At 44.9% G+C, this 24,426-nt stretch overlaps 1 protein-coding gene across 2 annotated transcripts in view; it reads left to right on the top strand.

Annotated features, from left to right (window-relative positions):
- adarb2 (adenosine deaminase RNA specific B2 (inactive)) overlaps window positions 1–5,460 on the top strand; it is a 634,387-nt gene extending 628,927 nt beyond the window's left edge. For both annotated transcript variants that reach the window (XM_078425174.1, XM_078425183.1), the window contains exon 10: window positions 468–5,460. In XM_078425174.1, coding sequence (XP_078281300.1) covers window positions 468–644 — 177 coding nt within the window. In that variant the 3' untranslated portion in view covers window positions 645–5,460. The remainder of the gene's footprint in view (window positions 1–467) is intronic.
- Window positions 5,461–24,426: the final 18,966 nt, after the last annotated feature.

Below are 24,426 nucleotides of genomic sequence, written 5' to 3'. Positions count from 1 at the left end.
TGACTCAGCAGGTCAGGCAGCATCTCAGGAGAGAAGGAATGGGTGACGTTTCGGGTCGAGACCCTTCTTCAGTCTGACCTGCTGAGTTACTCCAGCATTTTGTGAATAAATACCAAAGATGTACAGGTATTGTAGGTTAATTGGCTTCTGTAAAATTGTCCCTGGTGTGTGTTGGATAGAACTGGTGTACGATTGTTGGTACCTTCGATTTGTACCAGCATCCGCAGTTATTTCCTTACACTTCTTGTACATCTTTGGAGTGTGGGAGGAAGCTGGAGCACCCAGAGCAAATGCAAAGGCACCCGTAGTCAGGATCGAACCTAGGTCTCAAGGTAGCCAGTCAACTCCACCACTGTCCTGCCCAATTGGGTGTGCGAGGAGATGCAGCCCGCTTCCTGGGAGTGTAGCGTGGAGCGTCCCCTGACAGCCGGCTCATTCACTATGTTTGTTTTTGCTCTCCTCCGCAGCTCAGTACACGAGCCTCCAAGCTCAGGGGGACGCCGCCCGTGTACTGCGAAGCCAAACTGGCAGCCGAGACGTACCAGGCTGCCAAGCAGCAGCTGTTTAAAGCGTTGAAGAAAGCCGACCTGGGCATGTGGGTGAAGAAGCCCCCGGAGCAAGATCAGTTTTTGCCCGCCGCCTAAACACCATGGACTGGAATGATCAAAGCGAACTTCAGCAAAAGCAAATTGTGAAACAAAGTAAACACTAACCTCAAAATCTCCCCATTCCTTCGGAAGACAGCTCCCCATGCCATTGCCTCGTCTCACCCTGCTCGCTTCCCCCCCCCGCTACAACAAAAGATGCTCATCACTGGCTCCACTGACAACAACAATCTGCCTAATGGAAGCTCCCAGTTCTCAGAGCTGTAGCAAGACATCATTCACCCACAAACTGCTGGCCCAACAAAAGACCCGACATGAAGTCTGAGGGCAAGAATGAATTGTAAAATCAACCCTTCATCTATTCCTCCGATAAGGTGCTTCTTTCCACCTGTCCATTTGCATTTCGAGGTGACCATTGAGTACGATTTTATAATCAATTTCTTATTAATCTGATATTTATATGCGGCCCTCTTGATGTACAGGTATTGGGGGGCTCTGTCCAAGCTTTGGATGGGTGGAAATGATTATTAATTCAACTTTGATTTGAAACAAATAGAGATTCCTCCAACATTTATCTGGATCATTACCGAGGGAAATAGTGACTCCATCTATTCTAGACGCAGGTGAACTGAAACCAAATAGCGAGAGGTTCATTGAAGCACAACCAACCATTTGGGAGGGGGGATCTCACACTGAGGCTTTTTGTTGGAGCAAATGCGAAGCAATAACTAAAGTGACTGATGTTTGTGGATAGCCTGGTTTGAGATTTGCACTGATACAATTTAGGATTGCAATTGAATAATTGATTGGGTGTTTAGCAGCACCCATCCTGAGAATATGGAACCAGCCTGGAGTCGGTGAAATCACTGCAACAAGGGGAGAAGTTCAACTCAAAACACATCTTCTGTTGAATTAAACTGAAGAGGGGTCCCGACCAAAACGTCGCCTGTTCCTTTTCTCCGGAGATGCTGCCTGGCCCGCTGAGTTACTCCAGTATTTTGTGTCTATCTTCGGTATAAACCAGCATCCGAAGTTCCTTCATATACAGAGACATTCAACTTACAGCTACCTACTTTCGACACGAGGGGTGTGCAGTGTCTTTGGCACATTGGCACACAATGCACTTTCTCTGGGCCAGCTTGTAAAGAGGCAAGCTGCCCTCCCAACTGATGCACAGGTGTACAGTTGCTCTGCCTTGTAAGTCAGGCCCGGTGGATGTTGCAGAGCCCTGTTGTTAAAGGTGCAACTCTGTTACAAATGGCTGAATTTCAGTCTTCAGCGGGCAGTCGATCAAACAGAGTTTACAAACCTTCAAAGCTATCTTTACTTGGAGTCAAGAAGAACAGAAAAATACTGCATCAGGCTCTCAGCCCAGTTTAGGACCACCACCCCACCCACCCACCTACGTCCCCCATCGACCTACCTGCACACCAATGTAATAGGTTTACCCTGAAAGTTATGTGTGACTTCATCTTGTTACGGTTGATATAACTCATGTACCTTATCATAGGGCCTCCAATGAGATACCTCACAACAGACTAAAGAGTGTCGAAGGATGCGGATTCAGGAGACGTGTTTTAGTTTAGCAGGGCCACGAGGAAAGCTAACAAAGTACCAGGTGTTTAGAACTAGAGGAATGGGATTTTAAAAAAGTGAAGTTTTGCTAAGCCTGCCCTTTAGCTGGGCCAGACTTGGAAGGCTGAGTACACTTCTGGTGACCACATTATAGAGAGGATGGAGGGACACCGCAGAAAAGATTGACGTGGTGGTTGATATCAGAATTGTAAGTGTCCATGCTGAGAACACATTAACAGACAGGATCCTTCCTTCTCATGAACAAAAACAATGGTTGAGGAATGGGCTAACATGACTTTAAAATGATGAAGACTGAAAAGAGATTTTCAGCTGGCTGACACGTCCGTTTCCCTTCTCAGCCACCCTACCAGTCCACCCGACTTCCCTCTCCCTTCATTTTTTCTTCATTCCCCTCCGCCCTCAGTACCAAAGACACCAGAGGAACAAGATGGACCACTCTGCCGAAGTCGCCTATACTGAAGTTCGCTCTGCCTCTCGCAGTGTAATCAGTGTTTTGGGGGAACAGTATGTGTGATGAAACCATAAAAATGCAGAATATATTTCACCTGTCAATTCACAGATTTTTGTTATTTTTCTTTTTAAATGTTTCTGCACGTTTCTGCCTACTAAAATGGCGCCGTGACATACTATGGTTTTTAGGGTCGAGTGGTCTATCTTGCTCTGCTCTATTATCTTTGCTCAGTACCTGGATGCAACACCACTCTCCCCCACCAGGTTCACTCCGCCCATCTCCCACACACCGCTCCACCTGGGTTTCTTCTCCCTTGGCCGACCCCTCCTATACCTTCCCTCACGTGGTTCCATCCGCCTGACATTCCTCTCTTATCTGGTTCCACGTATCAGCTTCCAACCTCTGTCCCCACCATTCCCCTTCCTCACCACAACCTGGCTCCACCCATCTGCTCACCATTCCCCGCCTCACCCCTCCCTGTCACCACTTTATACTGGTTATTATCACCCTCCTCCCACCCTTCCCTTCGCCCCACAGTCCTGATGCAGGAACTTGAACGGAAATATTGACCACTCAACTCCACTGGGGGACAGCGGCGCAGCAGTAGAGTTGCTGCCTTACAGCGCCAGAGACCCGTGTTCGATCCTGACTGCGGGCGCTGTCTGTACGGAGTTTGTACGTTCTCCCTGTGACCGCGTGGATTTCCTCCGGGTGCTGCGGTTTCCTCCCACAATTCCAAAGACGCACAGGTTTGTAGGGTAATTGGCTTCGGTAAGTTGTAAAATTGTCCCTGGTACGTAGGATAGTGGTAGTGCACAGGTGATCGCTGGTCAGTATGGACTCGGTGGGCCGATGGGCCTGTTTCTGCACTGTATCTCTAAAGTTTAAAGTCGCAGATGCTGCTCAACCTGCTGAGTTTCTCCAGCAGAGTGTTTTTTTTTTGCTCCTGATTCCAGCATCTGCAGTCTCTAGTACCTGCTTGGTGTTTCCACTTGTGGGGAAGCTCGTTACTAGAGGCTTTGTGTCAGTCACCAAGAAATCCAATAAGAAATTCAAACGAAATTCAAACGAAACCTCTTCATCCAAAGAATGGTGATAACGTAGAACAGGCGACCACAAGGAGTGGCTGAAGTTAACGGGGCAGATATGTTTACAGGGAAGAAGGACAAACAAATAAGAAGGAAGGTATTAGATTTAAATGAGGATAAACAGGAAGGGGCTCAATGACATCAGCATAGACTGGTTGGGCTGAATGGCCTGTTTCAGTTCCCATTCCCATGTATATGTCTTCCACACAGAGCTGCACTAATTTTACCACCTTTATCAACGGCACAATATCACCGAGACACTTTAAAAGGTGTGGGTTTTATTTTTCTGATTTAAATTCAAAATAGACTAGATGACATAATTACCAGAGCCCCTGTCCATTAAGTTGAACGCCCTCGCTTAATTGGCCCGTGCGTGGAGAGCAGACGCGGAAGTGGAACTACATAGAACTAGTTTGAATGGGTGATCGATGGTCAGCGTGGACTCTGTGGGCCGAAAGGCCTGTTTCCATGCTATATCTTTCACTCAGTCCAGTACGTCTATGCAACAATCTTCAAATGCTTCACTAAAGCATAGAATATCTGCCATATTCTACCACGTGGACATGGTATTTTAACACAAAACTTATAGTTGGAGATGTATATAGATAGCGACATGGATTTGCATATTTAAGCAACATGTTTTGGACGGGAGGACTGGGCTCCCATTTGGAGTCCCATAAGAGGGCTGGATTGGGCAGTTCGTGCGCATCAAAGACCCGTCCAACATGCCCAATCACGGTGGCGCAGCGGCGGAGTTGCTGCCTTACAGCGCAGGGTCCCGGGATCGATCCTGACTGCAGGTGCTGTCTCTCCGGAGTTTGTACATTCCCCCCTTAGCCCCGTGAGTTTTCTCCGGGTGCTCCGGTTTCCCCCCCACACTCCAAAGACGTACAAGTTTGTAGGTTAATTGGCTCTGGTAAGAACTGTAAATTGTCATTAGTGTGTAGGATGGTGTTAGTGTACGTGGGGGGGTGAAACCTGGTCGGTGCGGACTCGGTGGGCGAAGGGCCTGTTTCCGCGCTGTATCTCTAAACTAAACTAAACTAACTGATTTCAGTCCATGGGTCCGCAGGGCTCTTGTGTCCTTTAGCACCTTCTGACGGTAACATTTCTTCTTGACGCGATACATCCATTTTCCTTTTCACGGGTAGACTCTGGTGTGTTTTGTTTCGAGCGGATACTTTGAACCTCCGCTGCATATTTCTGCTGTGTGGAGGAATTTGGATTGTCCACCATCTCTCACAGTGCGGGATTGGATACTCCAGGTGATTGGCTGAAACTGAGAGACACGAGAGAGCTCAGGAAATGCAGGAAGCAACATGGCAGCTTTTTTCCTTTCCTGATTTTGGTTACAATGTATTTGTGCGGCTCCAAACACATTTGTCTTTCAATTCTACTCCAATAACAGAAAAGATGTTCCATTCCCCATGTTGTGCGTCTAAAATTTGTTTGGAAGTCCTTAATATCATGGTCATATTCAGCAGCATTTTCCACACTGAGCCGACTTGAGTTTTTCCTGATATTTTCGATGTCTTCATTTTTAAATGGCATATTTCACAAATGTAAAAAGATTACTATTCCGTGTCACGCGACACAATATGTAACGAGATTGGTTACTTTTGTTCAACTCTGTTAGCATCTGAGAAAGTGCAAGTTTATTTTGAGGATGTATAAAGTGTGTAATGCAATTGGAGCCTTGTACATAAAATAAAATATTGAACATGCAACTTAAATATAGCTGTCCTGTCGATATTTGCTTGAAAGCTGCTGATCATATGGTGACAATTACTCACATAAACTCAAATACATAAGAATAACAGAACCATGGAAAAATGAAGCAGAGGTAGGCTATTTAACCTTATCACGTGAACCCTGACAAGCTTATTCTGCAGTTACCCCGTATCCCTTGAAGCAGTTTGCATCTAGAAATGTATTTTAGTTTAGTTTAGTTCACAGATACAGAATGAAAACGGACCCTTTGGCCCACTGTGTCTGCAATCTACACCCGAGGGGCAATTTACAGCAGCCAATTAACCTACGAACCTGTACGCCTTTGGAGTGTGGGAGGAAACCGAAGATCTCGGAGAAAACTCACGGGGAGAATGTACAAACGTCGTACAGACAGCACCCGTGGTCGGGATCGAACCTGGGTCTCTGGCGTTGTAAGACAGCAACTCTACCGCTGTGCCACCGTGCCGCTCTTTAAGAACATTCAGGGCCTTAAATACGAATGCCTGCTTTGGCTTTCACTTTTTTCAAGTGCCCGTTTCACAAAATATAAGGGTGCAAAGGAATTCAGTGAAGGTTCAATTGGGACTAATTAGAGTTCAAAAGGAGACAATCACAATAATGGGAGTGGATTATTAGCTCCCTATCAGCTAAGGGGAGATGGAAGAGCAAATATTCAGGCAACTTTCAGAGAGGCACCATGGTACAGCGGTAGAGTTGCTGTCTTACATCCCATGCATTGTGGCGACCAGAACTGCACACAGTATTCCAAGCGTGGTCTAACCAATGCTCTATCCAGCTATAACATGACATCGCAACTCTTGCCCTTAATGCCTTGGCTGATAAAGGCAAGCACATGCCATCTGCTTTCTTCACCACCCTGTCCATCTGTGTTGACATTTGCAACCCAAGGTCTGTCTGTTCAACAAAACTCGCCAGGGACCTGCCATTCACTCCGAATTTTTCCGATTTAACTTGCCAAAATGCATCATTTTACACCTTTTTTAAGTTAAATTCCACTTGCCTTCCCCTTGCCCATTTTTCAGGTGTCAATATCCTATTTTAACCTTTGATAACCTTCCTTATTGTCCACTCGCCATTTCGGTGACATCGGAAAACTAATCATGCCACCTACATTCTCATCCAAATTATTTAGTTTAGAAATACAGCATGGAAACAGGCCCTTCGGCCCACCGAGTCTGCACTGACCAGCTTCACCCGTTCACTGGTTCTATCCTACACACTAGGGACAATTTACAGAAACGAATTGACCAACAAAGCTACACATCTTTGGAATGTGGGAGGAAACCGGAGCACCCGGAGAAAACCCACGAGGTCACAGGAAGAACGTACAAACTCCGTACAGACAGCACCCAATTGAACTTGGAGCTCTGGTGCTGAAGGGCAGCAGTTCAACCGCTGCGCTACCGTGCCGCCCTTAATATATATTAAATGAGTAACAGAGAACCCAGCACTGATCCCTGTACACACCACTGGTCACAAGCCTCCAATCTAAAAAACAACCCTCCACAACCACTCTGCCTCCTTAAGGGGAACTACTCTCTCCGTAGTTCTGATAGATTTTTATGTCTTTAATGTGGTTAGAATCATTTAGGATTCTTCTTTATCATCTGCCAGGGATATCTCATGGCCCTTTTTGGCCTCATTCTTTCCTTTTTAACTCCTCCATCCCTTATACTCTGCACGGGCTGTGTTTGACCTTGGTTATGTATGCCCGTCATTTGTCTCCTTTTACCTGATCACCGTCAATATTCCTCTTCAAACAAGGTTCCCTCATTCTGCCTGCCTTGAAAGCTTTAAAGTGAGAGGGGCTAAGTTTAAAGGAGATGTGCAGATCAAATATTCTACACAGAGAGATGGGTGCCTGGAAAATGCTGCCAGGTGTGGTGAAAGCAGCTTCTGGATAGGCACATGGATATGCAGGGAATGGAGGGGTATAAATCACGTGCAGGCAGAAGGAATTAATTTAGCTGGGCATCAGACTCAGCTTGGAGATTGTGGCCGAAGGGCCTGTTTCTGTGCTGTAGTTTTATGTTTTGTCGGAACATGTCTTGAATTCCTGCAATATCATTTTTTAAAAGCCTCCCACTTACACAGTGTCTCTTTATCTGCAAACAGCCTCTCTGATGCCATCGAAGTTTGTCTTCCCCCCAATTTAGGACTTTAACTTGAGGACCATTCCTACCTTATTCCATGAGAGCCTTGAAATGAATAGAATTGTGTTGACTGGTCTCAAAAGCTCCCCCACTGACACGGTCAAGAACAGTCCGTGTGGATTTATTTAGGGAATCTCAGGTCTGACCAGCTTCAGTATTGAAGAGGTAATAAGATTGGTGATGGGGGTACAGCATTATATGCAAAGATTGACAAAAATGTTGACAAAGCGAGTGCAGGATGTGCTCTGTGGGACTTTGTCAATGCTCTTTTCAATCTTGACAGATTGACCAAGAAAATCAAGTTCCAAAAGATGGTGGGAAGTTGTTAAAAAATTATCTACCTCAAAAAGTGAAAGGTAATAGTCAACAGAAAAAGTAATGACTGGAGGCTGGGCAGCACAGTGGCGCAGCGGTAGAGTTGCTGCCTTGCAGCGCCAGAGACCCGGGTTCAATCCTGACTATGGGTGCCGTCTGTACGGAGTTTGTACATTCTCCCCGTGACCGGCGTGGGCTTTCTCCGGGTGTTCCAGTTTCCACCCACATTCCAAAGACGTACAGGTTTGTAGGTTAACTGGCTTCTGTAAATTGTCCCTGGTGTGCAGGAGAGGGCTTATGTACGGGTGATTGTTGGTTGACTGGACTCGGTGGGCCGAAGGCACTGTTTCCACACTGTATCTCTCAACTAAAACTGAAACTGAAACTAAGCCAGAATGTAATGGGGTTGCACATGTTGGGCAGAAATCTGGCACATGTCACTGAAGAATTGTGAGGTAATACCTTTGGGGCGGGTAAACAAGAAAAGAAAGCCCATGATATGTGGCCATATTTTCTTGCAATGTTGGCAGCACAGCATGTAGTACCTGTCTCTAATTATCCCACAAAGATGGCGTTGAGCTGCCTCCCAGAATCGATGCAGTCCTTCTCATGAAGATCCTCCTCCATTGCTGTTGGCAGAGAGTTCTGGGATTTAGAGCCATCAGCAACAAAGGAACCATAATATATCTCAAAATTATCGTGTGGGAATCGGAGGGAATATGCTTCACTTCAGTTTCAGTTTAGTTTATTGTCACGTGTACTGAGGTACAGTGAAAAGTTTTTGTTGCGTGCTATCCAGTCAGCGGAAAAACAATAGATGATTACCATCAAGCCACTTACAATGTATGGAAAGTAAGGCATGTCGCTGTAGGAATAGAGATTTAAGAGTGTGGAGCGATTGCAGTATGTGATTGTAGATCTGCCTCTGTGGTTAGCACGCAAATAATGTCCTGGGTTGGGCGCCATCTTGGAAGTATGTACTGATGGTGTTGCTATGCACCAGCTGCCCTTGTCCCTCATGATGGTGCAGTCAGAGTAGCATGGGTAAGTAACGGCAGGTGGTCACATGGAGAATGCACAAACTCCAGACAGATAGTCCCTGTAGTCAGCATCGAACCGGGGTCTCCGGCCCTGTGAGGCTGTGACTCTACCACTGCTTCACTGTGCCACCCTCCACTCCACTATGTCCACTCTATTTAGAGATGCTGACCAGCTTGACGGTTACTTAAGTCTTTTATTTCAGAATGCACTATTATTTCCATTGAAAATCATTAAACAGTGTTTATAACTGAGACACTAAAGAATGGACAATCCTGGGCTTTGCAATGAAGTCACAATGGATCAGAAGGATTGCCTGCTGAACTGAGCAGTCAAACTAATTATCAGCATTCACAGATTTAATGGCCACACTCAGGGGCTTCTCAGATCTCTGTTAATGCGATAATGCAATTAGGTTGCCATTAAATAGCATGGCTAGGTGTGAAAATAATGAGCTGTCTTTGCACTCACGAGCAGCTGAAGTGCTTTGACCAACTGTGTTGGCAAGAATATTTCGGAAGATTTCGGGCTGATTGCTTTGGAATTTCATGCCAATGGTGTTTTTTTAAAATTCCACTGCAATAGTCACGTGGACCCCACGGACTCAATGAGCCCCATGAGGTATTGTCCATATTCCTAGAAGTGCCATGGATCCTGGATTTGCATGGGAGATATAGGGAACCACTCAAAAACTATGACCCAAGGAACTGCAGATACTGGAAGCTGAGCCAAACACAAAGTGCTGGAGTAACTCATCAGGTCAGGCAGCATCCATGGAGGGGATGGGCAGGTGACGTTTCGGGTCGGGACCCTTCTTCAGATGCGAAACATCACCTATCCATTCCCTCCACGCGGGGCGCACTTTGTGCCTTTGTATGAGCACATAAGTGTTCTCTTGCCTCTCTGTCGCCATTTCTTAATTGTTGACCACTAGGTACAGTGGCGCAGTGATAGAGTTGCTGCCTCACGCCAGAGACGCGGGTTTGATCCCGTCTGTACGGAGTTTGTACGTTCTCCCTGTAACCACGTGGGTTTTCTCCTGGTGCTTCGGTTTCCTCCCACATTTCAAAGACGTACAGGTTTGTAGGTTAACCTGCTTCAGTTAAATTGTCCCTAGTGTTAGTACTAGTGTAGGGGGTGATCGCTGGTCGGTGTGGACTTGATGGGCCGAAGGGCCTGTATCTCTAAAGACGTACTCCAAAGACGTACAGGTATGTAGGTTAATTGGCTGGGTAACTGTAAAAATTGTCCCTAGTGGGTGTAGGATAGTGTTAATGTACGGGGATCGCTGGGCGGCACGGACTTGGAGGGCCGAAAAGGCCTGTTTCCGGCTGTATATATATGATGATGATGATGATATGATGATAAAGTAAAGGTTAAGTTACAGTAACGCTGACCACTGAAAAATAAAGTAAAAACATTCGGAATAGGATGGCGGAAGGACTGCACCACTTCCTAAACCATGGTGCGAGCCATCTACCCATGAAGTGTCTGTGGTCTCACAGGGGCTCCATCAGAATCCACAGGAGTGGAGTGGAAGCAAGCTGGCCTCAGCCACGTGGGGCTGCCTAAACGCTCATGTATTGTAACTTGGTAAATATCTGGGCACAGAACATCTCTTATTCCAGAAACATAAAACTTGCAGAGAAGTGCTTTTTGTTTTGCTTCCCTTAAATAATAGAAATAACAACTTGGGGAATTCAACGAACAAAGTGTTGAGATGAATCATTTGCAGACACGATGATAGGAGATTCCTGCTGAACCTACTCGCTGAAAACAATGAGACAGCTCAGGGAGACTGTAATAAGGCTTTTGTACATCAGCGAGCAGCAGCAAAAAGAACAATTATATAACAATTCAGTTACCACTGTAAAAACATCATCATGTACAAAGGAACACAATAGAGGCTGTAGGAGGCCAGCAGGAGTTTCAAACCTCGCCATTTAATATGATCAGGACTGATCTATGCTGACCTCAATAGTCAATAGTCGTTTATTTGTCACATACACATAAATGTGCAGTGAAATGAAAAATGACCCGCAGTTCAACAATAAGACCAATAAGAATAATCAATAAAAATGCAATAACACACACAATCATAAACCAACACCAAACAAAAGAAACATCCATCACAGTGAGTCTCCTCCAGTCACCTCCTCACGGTGATGGAAGGCCAGAATGTCTTTTCTCTTCCCTGCCGTCTTCTCCCGCGGTCAGGCTGTTGAAGTTGCCACGTCAGGGTGGTCGTGGCTCCCGACATTGAAGCCCCCGCCGGGCGTAGAAAATCCCGCGGCCTATTTCAGGCCGCGCCGGAGGTGAAGCGTCCGCGGCAGGCCGACCCAAGCCCCGTGATTCGGGGCGGGCGAAGACGCTGTCGCTGCCACTGCCAGAGCACTGCCAGGGGCCTGCGGGCTTCAACTCCTCTTCTGTGCCATTTCTCCATACCCCTCAGTTCCTTGATCCGCCAATGCTTCTTATGCTTCTTGTGATCCATCTGGGGCCAGGGAGTTCCAGAAATTCACCACCCTAGGAAAGCTAGATTTACATTTATGATTCTATTTATTCCATCAATCAGTCTGTCCCGACTTGAAACATCACCTATCCATTTCCTCCACAGATGCTGCCTGACCTGCCGAGTTATACCAACACATTGTGTTTTGCTTTCCATTTACAAGGATTGGTGGGAAATATCAGACCTATAGAACTTGGTATCTCACTTTGGAGTCTTGCTCTTTCATTTCTCCCAATCTCTATCATAAAGGCTAAACGACTTAGTTTAGTTTAGTTATACAGCGGGGAAACAGGCGCTTCGGCCCACCGAGTCCGCACCAACCAGCGATCCCTGCACATTAACACCACCCTACACACACTAGGGACAATTTTTTTAACATTTTATAGCAGCCAATTAACCTACAAACCTGTACATCTTTGGAATGTGGGAGGAAACCGAAGATCTCAATGAAAACCCACGCAGGTCACGGGGAGAACGTACAAACTCCGTACAGACTGCACCCAAAGTCAGGATTGAACCCGGTCTCTGGCGCTGTAAAGCAGTAGCTCTACCGCTGTGCCACCGTGCCGACTTGACCAATTATCCTTTCTGGTTCCTTCTGCAAAGGCCCATTCATGCTCACCCCATCGGAGGTACTCTGATTACTTTTATATGACAAGGCTCCATTGACTGTTGTGAAGTGGTGTTAGATCCACAGCTGGAAACAATGCATCCAATGGACGGTTGACAGATCGAGGAGACATCGTTAAATGGATCAGAAACGGACGTCGATGTAATGAGAAATGATGGACAATGTAGTATTCGCAATCGGCCACAAGCAGGCACAGGCACTTTAGATTCCAAAGAAGAAAAGCCAAGAGTTACGACACAAAATACAAGCAATATACCCGGATTATGTGTGGGGAGGATTTGCTTTTGGAATAAATAATAGAGTTGTACATTGACCCATCTTGTAAAAGTAATGTCAAATAATCCTTGGGTCCAGTATGTCATCACCCTGAGATTCATCTAAAAACATTACAACACACAGATAGGAGCAGGAGAGACCTATGCAGCCTCTTATGCCTGAACTACCCATTCAGCAAAGTTGTACTGGATCCAATTGTTGGTATTGGTATAAGTTTATTATTGTCAAGTGTATTAGAATACAGTGAAAAATTCCCTCCCTCCCCCCCTTGCCCCTGTCCTCCAACCTCATCATTGAACCAGTTCCACAGTTCATTCACCGTATTGTATCCCTCTTGAGACCACACCTTCCCTAGCCAACAATGGGCCTACCAGGGCACCACCCTGCCGGAGGTCATTTGGTGCCAGCCTTTACCGGTCATGGCCTTTACTGGCCTCCAGCTCTTCACCCCTCCACCCACCCCCCACCCCCAACCCACCTGAAAAGTCGCCCATCCTTTTTTCTCCAGAGATGCTGCCCAAGCTGCTGAGTTACTCCAGCACATTGTGTCTATCTACAGTGAAAAATCAGTTTTGCGTGTTCTCCCAGGCAATCACACTGTGCATGGGTACAATCAGACCATGCACACGTTCAACAGGAAGTGTAAAGAGGCAATGAGTAGAGTGCAGAACTTAGTGTTATAGCGACAGAGAAAGGGAGGAGCAAAAATGCAACGTTTTCAATGTAGACAATAGACAATAGGTGCAGGAGTAGGCCATTCGGCCCTTCGAGCCAGCACCACCATTCAATGTGATCATGGCTGATCATTCTCAATCAGTACCCCGTTCCTGCCTTCTCCCCATACCCCCTGACTCCGCTATCCTTAAGAGCTCTATCAAGTTCTCTCTTGAATGCATTCAGAGACTTGGCCTCCACTGGCCTTATTTATGAAAGGCATTGCCAGGGACAGTTGCACACATCTTACACATCTTAGCTCCATTCCACAAATTTTACAACTCTCTGACGAAAAAGTTTTTCCTCAACTCCATTCTAAATGGCCTACCCCTTATTCTTAAAGTAGATTGGGAGATCAGGACTACACGATCAGCTCATGAGGTCTGTTCAGTAGCCTTCCTGAATCTGGTGTCAACACTAGTTTCTTTCCCAATCTCTATAACCCTTGGCCCACCCGTAGTTCCAAAACTCGGTCTATCTCAGCCTCCAATAACAGATGCAGCATCAACTGGGTAGACAATTCCAAAGATCCCCAACATCTCTGAGAAAATAATTAACTTCCCACCCTCAATTTGCATGTTACCTTTCAGACACTTGTGAACAAAAACACTCTTGAGGGCCTGTCCCACGTAGGCGATTTTAAGGTGACTGCCGGCGACTAGGCTGTCGCCAAACGTTCGCCAGGGTGTCGCGGGCATGATCGTGAGGAGTCTTCAATGAATCGTAGCGGATCTCACCGCGTCCCGGAAAAAATTTCCAGATAGAAATTTCTCGGCGACAGCTGGCTTGTCGCCAGGTATCGTAGCTTATTGCGGGCGCTGTCTGTCACATGCTGTCCCCAGGTTTGCTAGGTTGTCGCAGATGCATTTAGAAGCACGTAATATTAAATTAAGAAAAGGCATTTGAAGATACCAGAAGATAGTTTTGCTTAACCAATTTATTTACCGTCAGGACATTTGACGGGTAGATTGGAGGCGACAGTTTGACGGTCAGGGTAAGCGTGGGAATTTCGCGATGTTTCCGAAATGACGTAATCTCTTAGCCAGGTGCTAGTTTCACAAAAAAAGTAACTTGTATCGACCTGACTGGGCATTGTCGTGGTCATTGTCGTAGGGTAAAAGAAAATGTTGCCGATCTGCTACGACTTTGACAGTCGCCGGCAGTCGCCTTAAAAATCGCGTAACTGGGACAGGCCCTTTTAGTTTACTCTAAAACTTCAACATTTCCCAACATCTCAACAAGGGTGATGAGCACTTTGGGACAACTGGTGGCACAAAGAGAAAATAAACAAGAGTGCAGCGTACAATGTCACAGTTACAAACTGGTGCAGGTAGCTACACTTAAAAGGTGCTAAATACATGTAAACTGATACAAAGTGCTGGAGTAATCCAGCGGGTCAGACAGCATCTTTGGAGAATGTGATTAGGTGATGTTTTGGGTTAGAACCTTTCCAGGGTAGAATATTTGAGGGAGAGATAGATCAGCCATGATTGAATGGCAGAGTTGACTTGATAGGCTGACGGACCTAATTCTGCTCCTATCACCTATGCCTGCTTTGACGTTCTCCTCCTGAAGTAGGGTCCCAACCCAAAATGTCACCTACCCATGTTCTCCAGAGATACTCCTGGTCCGCTGAGTTACTCCAGCACTTTGTGTCTTTTTTTGTACACCAGCATGTGTATCCACATGTAAATTGATGATTGTGTTGAGTAATGGTGATGAAACATCAAATAATTGCCATTTTTCTATGTAAGACAAACATTAGTTATCAAATCAGTTATCAGTATCAGACAAAGATCCCTGATAATCCACTGTATTTCTCACTTTGTGGTTTTTTTATTAAAAAGGCAGCTTGTTTCAAGTCAAGTCAAACCATAGTGTGACCACTGGAGCAGATCTGAAGCTGTGACAATCCTCTTGTCCTGGGCTTATGCCCTGGGTTGACATTGTGACCCCTATTAGTTGAAGGCAACTTTGGAAATTTAGACTAAGACTTTAGAGATACAGTCACGAACCACACCCTTCAGGCCACCCAGCAATCAATATCCTACACTATCAATATCCTACACTCTACGGACAATTTACAATTATTACCGAAGCCAATTTTCCTATAAATCTGTACATCTTTGGAGTGTCGGATGGAACTGGAGCACCTGGAGAAAACCCACGCAGTAACAGGGAGAACGTACAAATTCCGTACAGATATCACCCGTAGTCAGGATCGAACCTGGGTCTTTGGCGCTGTAAGGCAGCAACTCTACCGCTGCACCACTGTGCTGCCCTGCATCCACGTGCCCCTTCACTACTAAACTCAAATGCTCCACATTGTCCACGCTTGGTAAACTGGTGTAGATAAAAACTACCACTAACACACAACCATTGTAAATTTATCTTCACTCTGACACTGCTGCCTGCTCTAAATTTTCACGTGCCCCGTGTTAGTTGGCAGGTTGCCGTAACTTCTTGAACCACTTCCGTGAACGAGTCATGGCAAACGCCTCAGAGAATTTCGCAGGATCCACCGGAGGGCAAAGGTCGCATCAAACCGATAGCCAGGACGTGCACAGCTTCAAGAACTTACGGAAATGTTACGTAAGGCTGCAAGCTACTGGATTCAGCAGAGATTCAGCAGAGATGACAGCACTGAAGATCACCAACAGCAAACGTTGAAATGAAGCATCCGCAAGCGTGTTCAGCCGGTACTGTGAAGGGGTGATTCACTTCATGTGATATCAGAATATGAGATCAGACAATGTCCCTGCTGCAGGACCGATGAACTGCGTTCCAGAATTAGCTGCACCTCCAGCCAATCTGTCCAGAACAGTTATGGCATCTACACGCGATAAATTCCCCAGGCCCGACCTGGTAATAAGTACAGGACGCATTCAATCCAGCTTATTACTCCACCATTAATCTATTTTTAATCGTCAACAGAGTGATGGATGGTATTGGGATCGTGTTATCAAGTGGCACTGACCTCCAGGATTTGCACACTGATAATAGACACAGAATGCTGGCGTAACTCAGCTGGCCACGCAGCAGCTCTAGAGAAAATGGATAGACGACCTTTTGGGTCAGGACCCTTCTTTAATCTTCCAACCCAACCCAAACTGTCACCTATCCATTTTCTCTAGAGATGCTGCCTGATCCGTTGTGTTACTCCAGCACTTGCTGTCTTTGGTATAAACCGGCATCTGCAGTTCCTTTTCATTGCACGCCAATACTCACTTTGGGCTTTGCCAGGAACACATAATTTGGGATTCATCGCAGCCTTGGTTCAATCAGGGCTGAATTCCAGTGGCAGGATGAGTATCCCTTTCTCCAGATATGCTGCCTGACCCACCGAGTTACTTTGTGTCTATCTTCAGTGTAAACCAGCATCTGCAGTTCCTTCCTCTGCAAGATGAGTAGACCTGTCGTTGATATCACAACTGCCTTTTTTCCAAGCCTGGGCATCAAGGAATCCTAGGAAAATTGAAATCGATGAGCATCAAAGGGAAGACATGTCAAACGCTGGAGTCAATCCTTGCTCGAGGGGAAGTGATTGTTAACGGCAGCCAAACATCACAGCCCTAGACATCATAGCAGGAGGCAAGGCAAGGCAAGGCAATAGCAAGGCAATGTTCAGGACCACATCAGCTTCCTCTGCTTCATCATTCCCTCTTCCTCCATCATCCGGTCATAAGTGAGGATACTCACTAATAACTCACAAGACTATAGACTTTAATGCAGTGTGGAAACAGGCCCTTCGGCCCAACGAGACCGTGCCAACCAGCGATCACCCCATACACTAGCACTATCCTACACACGAGGGGCAATTTACTTTTTTTAACCGAAGCCTGTTTTACAAACCTGTATGTCTTTGGAGTGTGGGAGGAAACCGGAGCACCCAGAGCAAACCCATGCGGTCACAGGAAGAAGGTACAATCTCCAGACAGATAGCATCCGTAGTCAGAATCAAACCCGGGTCTCTGGCACTGTAAGGTAACAACTCTACCATTGCGCCATTTTGCCACCCAATGTTCAACTCCATTTGCAAGTCCTCAGCAAATGAAGCAGTCCATGTGTGCATACAGCAAGACTGAGACAACATCAGGTAAGTAACATCATTGCCATAACATGACTGGGAGATGACCATTTCTAGTCAGAGCCCAACCACTTTCTCACAACTTCAATGAGTCTTCTTCATTGATATACTGGTGTCACCACTGATCAGAAACCCTATCGGCTCCGCTCTGTAAGTATTGTGGCTCCAAGTGCAGTTCAAAGCCCTGTACAAGCCCTGTTTGGGGCGGCACAGTGGCTCAGCAGTACAGCTGCTGCCTTACGTTGCAAGAGACCCTGGTTCGATCCCGACTATTGGTGCTGTCTGGAGATGGCACGTCCTCCCTGTGACTGCGTGGGCTTTCTCTGGGTGCTCCGGCATCCTCCCACCTTCCAAAAAAGTAATTGTAAATTGTCGTTAGTGTGTAGTGTGTGCTAGTGTAATAGGAATCGCTGGTCGGCACGGACTTGGTGGGCCAAAGGGCCGGTCTCCACGCTGTAATTCTAAACCAAACGAAAGTGTCTTGCCTGGGGACATCCTAAAGCCTTGCACCATGTATGTGGTACAAGGCAGAAGTTCAATGGAGCACTCCCCACTTGCCTTACGAGCACAGCCCGAACAACAATCTGGGGCTCTATACAACCAAGACAAAGCAATCCACTTGAACCAGCATTATTCATTTTATACAAAGACAGTGATAAATGGAGTTATTTACATTTTTAACAATGCGATGCTTTTTCATGCAAGAGACTTTGGAAATCCTTGTCTTGCCTCAGAGGTTTAGTTCTTGCAGTTATGGTGTTCATAAACATCCCAACAGATCAATTCTTTGACTTTTGTTTTGCAAAAGCAACATAAGATCTGAAGAATGGTCTCGACCCGAATCGTCCCCCATACCTTTTCTCCAGAGATGCTGCCTGTCCCGCTGAGTTACTCCAGCACTTTGTGTCTATCTTCAGTATAAAGCAGCATCTGCAGTTTCTTCGGACATATAAGCCTGCCTGTTTTGTTCCCAAATGTCAAGCTATTTTATGCCTTTTGTGTGTTTTTGTTGTCCACACCACAGGTTACTTTCCACCCTTATTTTCTCTGTAGGTACATGCAGAGCCTATTGTCATATGCTATCTATTTAACTAGGTAAACAGTACATCTACTAGTCATTAATTAACACTTGTCCAAAAATAAGTTGTTTTTTAATTGTTTTAAGCGTACAATTTAAAATTAACTTGCTATCCAGTTAATATACTCAATTGCATTTGACAGACTTACTGATAGAAATTTTAAAGATCAGCATATTTGCATATGTGACTTTTACTGCAATTTGTTGATCTCCGATGAAATTATTTGAATAATTATATTGAGTTACGGCTACAAAGTGTATTACATTAGTTATTTTCCATAATTTATAGAAATGAAAGCTTCGGGCTCTTTGTAGCTATATTCTTACAAAATGGTTCATCTGGGAATTTTAATGTTTGATGTTTGCTTTCTGCAGAATGAGATACTGCAATATTCTAATGCTTTATACACTGTGCACTTCAAACAAGAACAGCAATTCTGTAAATCACATTTGCTTAGTGTGCCCCCTAATGTTCACTTCAATATAGTTACTGCCAATTTTACACTGGAGTTGTAATTATCTAGGTTCTTTATTTATACACTGACAATCAGTAATGATAATCTAGTTTATATGCACACATATGGATATCTGAACAATGGCATAACATTTAATTGGTACAGTCAGACAAAATTGGTAATAAAACATCTGCTGCAATAATGCTCGTGACCATTCAAAACTGCAGGGTGCTTCATTCCTTGAGGCACTGCACACGATTTAACTATCATGAGTATTCAACAGTAAGCCCATGATCAAAGGAGAGACAAGTTTGCTTCTTGGTAATCGTCAGGTTTTCCACAGCTAATTGGCATGCATCCAATTTTAATTGCTGATTTAATTCAACTATTATGGTGCAGCCATGCACAGTTCGTTCGAGCATCACTTGCACTGGTGCTGGAGAAAAACCATTACTGTGTTTATTGGGGAAAAAATAATTGCCTTCTTGCAATGGAGGAGAAGGCAGGCAATAAAAAGAGATCAGAGACAAGAGTGCCAATATAATTGTTCACTGTTGTTGACATTCACACACATTGTACCCTACATTCACTCAGTTATTTCTTATTAATGGTATTGGGACATTGTCTTAGAGCATTGAGTTCAGAGTTTGTTTTATAATCTTAACACACACACAATTTATGGAACCTACAAATTTGCATTCTGCTCAGGTTTGTAAAAAGTAGCAACACTTTGACCCTTATCTTTTGCGTCATGCCACTCTTTAAGTCTGCAGTATACAGGCATCTCTCCACTATTTTCTGTTGCTTTTGGAGAAGAGGAGAACTGGAAGTCATTCGGCAGAATCCACCTCCAAAGCAGATGGTTTAGTTACTGCCAGAGGCAAGGTAGGCACTCAGCAGTGCTGCGGCCTCACTGTTACACTACTCCGTTCTTTCCTAGGGCTTGGCTGAAAATTTTCATCCCTGTTCATTTTGCCTGAGGACTTTTGACAACAATCATTTGTTTAAGTGGGAGTTGATCTTGCATTTGTGGGGGCTGAAAGATTCACGGGCCTTGACTAGAATAAACAAATAAAACTCACAAGAGTTTATTGGTTGGTAACAGCAACTATTAGAAATAAATAGTTCTTTTATTTCCACTCCGTGATAGGGATTTCTGATTAAAGATAAAACGGCTGTAAAGTTTATACAATGATTCAAAACAGCCCATTCATGGGTCCTTGTGTGCCCACTCTTGCAGCACAATTGATTTCCATCACAACCTAACTGGATGTGTAGGAAGGAACTGCAGCCAATCTGAAGAAGGGTCTCGACCTGAAACGTCACCCATTCCTTCTCTGCAGAGATGCTGCCTGTCCCACTGAGTTACTTCGGCTTTCTGTGTCTGTCTTCACTATCTGACGACATATCCTGCTCTCCACGACCATTAGCAACCCAGAATAGTTGGTCCGAGGTCAGCGAGAAGGAAAGCAGCACCAACCATTCCTAAAAATGAGCTGCCAAGCAGTGAAACGGCAGGATGATGTGAGCATAAAACTTGCAAACCATACTGTGAGTCCTACACTTGCTTTGAAAAGGAGAACATTGATGTATCTTCTCAGGCCACCACACTCCCCAGTTTTGTACAACTGTAACAAGTTGTCCCAACCTTTGTACTCAATGGCATGGTCGCTAAGGCAAACATGCCAAACACCTTCTTCACCATCCTATCCATCTGTGTTGCCACTTTCATTTCTCAAAATGCATGACTTTGCATTGGTCCAAGTTAAATTCAATCTCCCAATCCATTGCCCACTTTCCTAGCCGATCAATATCCTGTTATAACATTAGACAACCTTCTTTACAATCTTTACCACAAATTCCAATGTCATTTATAAATGTATTAATCATGTGACCCACATTTTCATCTAAATCATTAATATTGATGACCGATACCTGCAGAACACCACTGGTCACAGGTCTCCAATTTGATAAACAACTCTTCACTACTACCCTCTGCCTCCTACCACCAAATCACTTTGTATCTAATTTGCTAACCCATTCTGCTCCCATGTGCACTAACCTTCCAGACTAGCCTATTGTGAAGGACCTTGTCAAAGTCCCTACGAAGGTCCAGAAAGACAATGTCTACCACCCTACCATCATCAATCCTCTTGGTCATCTCTACAATAAAACTCAAATTCATGAGACATAATTTCCCTAAGAGACATAGCACAAACCCATGCAGACTACCCCAATTAGATTGTGCCTTTGCAAATGCAAATAAATCCTGTCTCAGAACTTCTTCCAGTAATGTTCCCACTGCTTAGATGCACAGAGTCTCTTGCCCAGAGTAGAGGAAATCGAGGACTAGAGGACATAGGTTTAAGGTGAAGGGGGAAAGATTTAATAGGCATCTGAGGGGTAACTTTTTCCACACAAAGAGTGGTGGGTGTATGGAACGAGCTGCCAGGGGAGGTAGTTGAGGCAGGGACTATCGCAATGTTTAAGAAACAGTCAGACAGGTACATGGATAGGACAGGTTTGGTGGGAAATGGACCAAACGCGGGCAGGTGGGACTAATGTAGCTGGGACATGTTGGCCAGTGTGGGCAAGTTGAGTACCGTAAGGCCTGTTTCCTCACTGTATGACTCTGATTCAAGACTTATTGACCTGTAGTTTCCTAGCCCGTCCTTGCAGCCCTTCTTAAATAAGGCACATTAGGTATCCTCCAATCTTCCGATACCTGACAACAGATAAAAGATTACGTAAAGATCTCCGCCAGGGTCCCAGCAATTTTTTCCTTGTTTCTCACAGTACCATAAGATATACGTCTGGTCAGAGAACCATTTTTGTAACAATCCCGTAGTTTTACAGTCCTCATTGTAGATATTATCTTTTGAGTTCTTATTTAACTAACTGAATTTAAAATCAAGGTAAAAATTTGTATAGGTTTTCCTGGGATGATTAATGTAAGTCTTTGATTTAGTAATCCCGTAACTGGATGACTACCACCGTTCCTTGATAATTATTGTAGGCTGATACTTTGCTAATGAAAAATAGTGATTTCTAAAATTTCCATGGCACCCTTAGCTTTCCTTCAGTTGTGATAATAATGTGCAGTCAGAGCAAAGGAACCAGGAAAATTAGACAAATGGAGTTCCCTTTACACTTTCTTACAATCTTTATTCCTTTACCCCAGACTTCTGAAACTGATTACACTAAAACTTCATTAATAGACAATAGGTGCAGGAGTAGGCCATTCGGCCCTTCGAGCCAGCACCGCCATTCAATGTGATCATGGCTGATCATTCTCAATCAGTACCCGGTTCCTGCCTTCTCCCCATACCCCCTGACTCCGCTATCCTTAAGAGCTCTATCTAGCTCTCTGCATTAATCTGCTGCATTAATCTGCGCACAGGGGATCTGGTTCCCATACTCCTAAACCCACTGGAACCCCTACCCAAACACTCTCCCTAAACTCACTGTGGCCCCTTCCCAATCCCCTTCTAAACTCACTGGAACCCTCACTGCCTCTAAACTAATGCTCCCTTCCCACACTAACTCTGAACCTCGCTGTGGTCCCCTTCCCACACTTCTTCTAAAGTGAGGCCCCCTTAAGAACTTACTGTCTCCCTTCTAACAGACCGGGTTTCAGTTCCCATTAAACACACCAAGGCCCTATTTTCACACTCCCTTCAAACTCAACTGGTTCACTAGAAAACTCACTACACCAATGTGTAACGTCTAAAAGAGGTGAATTAAAAGATGTGTGGTATATTAATAGGAGTAATATTCAATTGTTCAGAAAATCAGCCAGTCCAGCACCAGCCCGAGGTTATGGGATTACAGTAACTAACCATTAATTTCTTTGTGGTTTGTTGCATTTTTCCACAAAAAAAATGTTTTCAACATTTACCTTCAAAGAGCAAATATGTTTCAAAAGTATTGTGACTTTGTGACATCCCAAGGTCACATTGGATCCATGTAAATGCAACTGGTTCTTCATTTCTTTTTGTTTTGCAAGATCAAAGCTGAGGCTCACCTAGAGGATAGAAGTAATTAATTTGGAGAATAAGGATTCTAATCTTGCCTAATTTGCAGTCTCTTTCACTTACTGTTGTATTAGGTCATTGACTGTCATTGCTGAAGGTTAACACGGAATTGCACCAGTCATTTTCAGCAAAGTGCTTTGCAATGCCCTTCATATTGAAATAAAACAGAACTTTGCTTTCACGAAAAAAGGCTTGAATTTAACTTGGGTATTGTACTAGATTAAATCTTTGGTTTTATCCTCCCTTGCTTCTCATAATCACAGTAGAACTAACCCAGGGCAGTCAAATAATGCACCAGTCCACTGCATTTGGAAATGAGAACAGGAACCCGGGTGGCACGGTGGCGCAGCAGTAGAGTTGCTGCCTTACAGCACCAGAGGCCCAGGATCGATACCGACTACGGGTGCTGTCTGTATGGAGTTTGTACGTTCTCCCCGAGACCGCGTGGCTTTTCTCCAAGATCTTCGGCTTCCTCACACACTCCAAAGAAGTACGAGTTTGTAGGTTAATGGGCTTGGCATAAAGGTAAATTGTCCCTATTAGGATAGTGTTAATGTACGGGAATCGCTGGTCAGTGCAGACTCGGTGGGCTGAAGGGCCTGTTTCTGTGTTGTATCTCTAAATTAAACTAAAACTCCAGTTGTTTTTGGAAGAGAGTTACATGCCTGCTGGTACATGGCAGGTGCTTCATTTCATGGCCATTGCAGAGGATTGTTTACAAAGGCAAGCCTCCTCCTAACTGAATCATAAGTTTATTGCTAAGCTCTCAACAGTGAACCCTTGTTACCAGCTGCAGAAAAGTTGTCTCCAGAACGTGGGAAGGCCTGCATTGAGGCGTTAGAGATTTGTTTGATGAACATTTTTGATTGGCGTCTTTGGGAATAATTGTGGCAACTTTCCCCGGCACACTAATTCCATTCTTCACTCCACGCCCACTGAGGTCAACTGTGGACTCCACGTGGTTACTTCAGGTAAGAGTGAATCACCAAGATCAAAAGCTGTTTAAAGCCTGCAGAGAACTATTGATGTGTTCTTGGCTTTTGTTTTTGAAATAAGTGCTCAGTGACAGCGTAAGGGATCATAATACAAGAAAAGTTGTTCTTCCACATCTTTCTGTTTGCTCAACATTTCAGCACTGTCACTATCAGAAATATTGTACTTATTTCCATTGAGAGTCATAGAGTTATCCAGTGTGGAAACAGGCCCTTTGACCCAACTTGCCCACACCGACCAACATGTTCCATCTACACTAGTCTCACCTGCCTGCGTTTGGCCCATATCCCTTCAAACCTTTACTATCCATATACCAGTCTTAATTGTTTCTTAAATGTTTCAATAGTCCCTGCCTCAACTACCATCTCTGGCAGCTCGTTCCATCCTCGTAAATCTTTTCTCAACCCTTTCAAGCTTGACAATATATTTCCTATAAAATGGTGCCCAGAACTGAACACAATATTCTAAATGCAGTCTCACCACGTCTTATACAAATCTTTTCCCCTTCACTTTGAACCTGTCTTCTGGTCCTCAATTCCCCTACTCTGGGTAAAAGACTCTGTGCATCTACCCGATTCTACTAGTGGGAGTCCAGGACAGAGAGCACAGCGTCAAAACAAAAAGGACGTACCTTGAAAAAGGAGATGA

Source organism: Rhinoraja longicauda, chromosome 2 (assembly GCF_053455715.1).
Source record: "Rhinoraja longicauda isolate Sanriku21f chromosome 2, sRhiLon1.1, whole genome shotgun sequence".
Lineage (NCBI taxonomy): Eukaryota > Metazoa > Chordata > Chondrichthyes > Rajiformes > Arhynchobatidae > Rhinoraja > Rhinoraja longicauda.
Note: the sequence above shows the minus strand (reverse complement) of the source record. Positions and strands in the feature narration are given on the sequence as shown.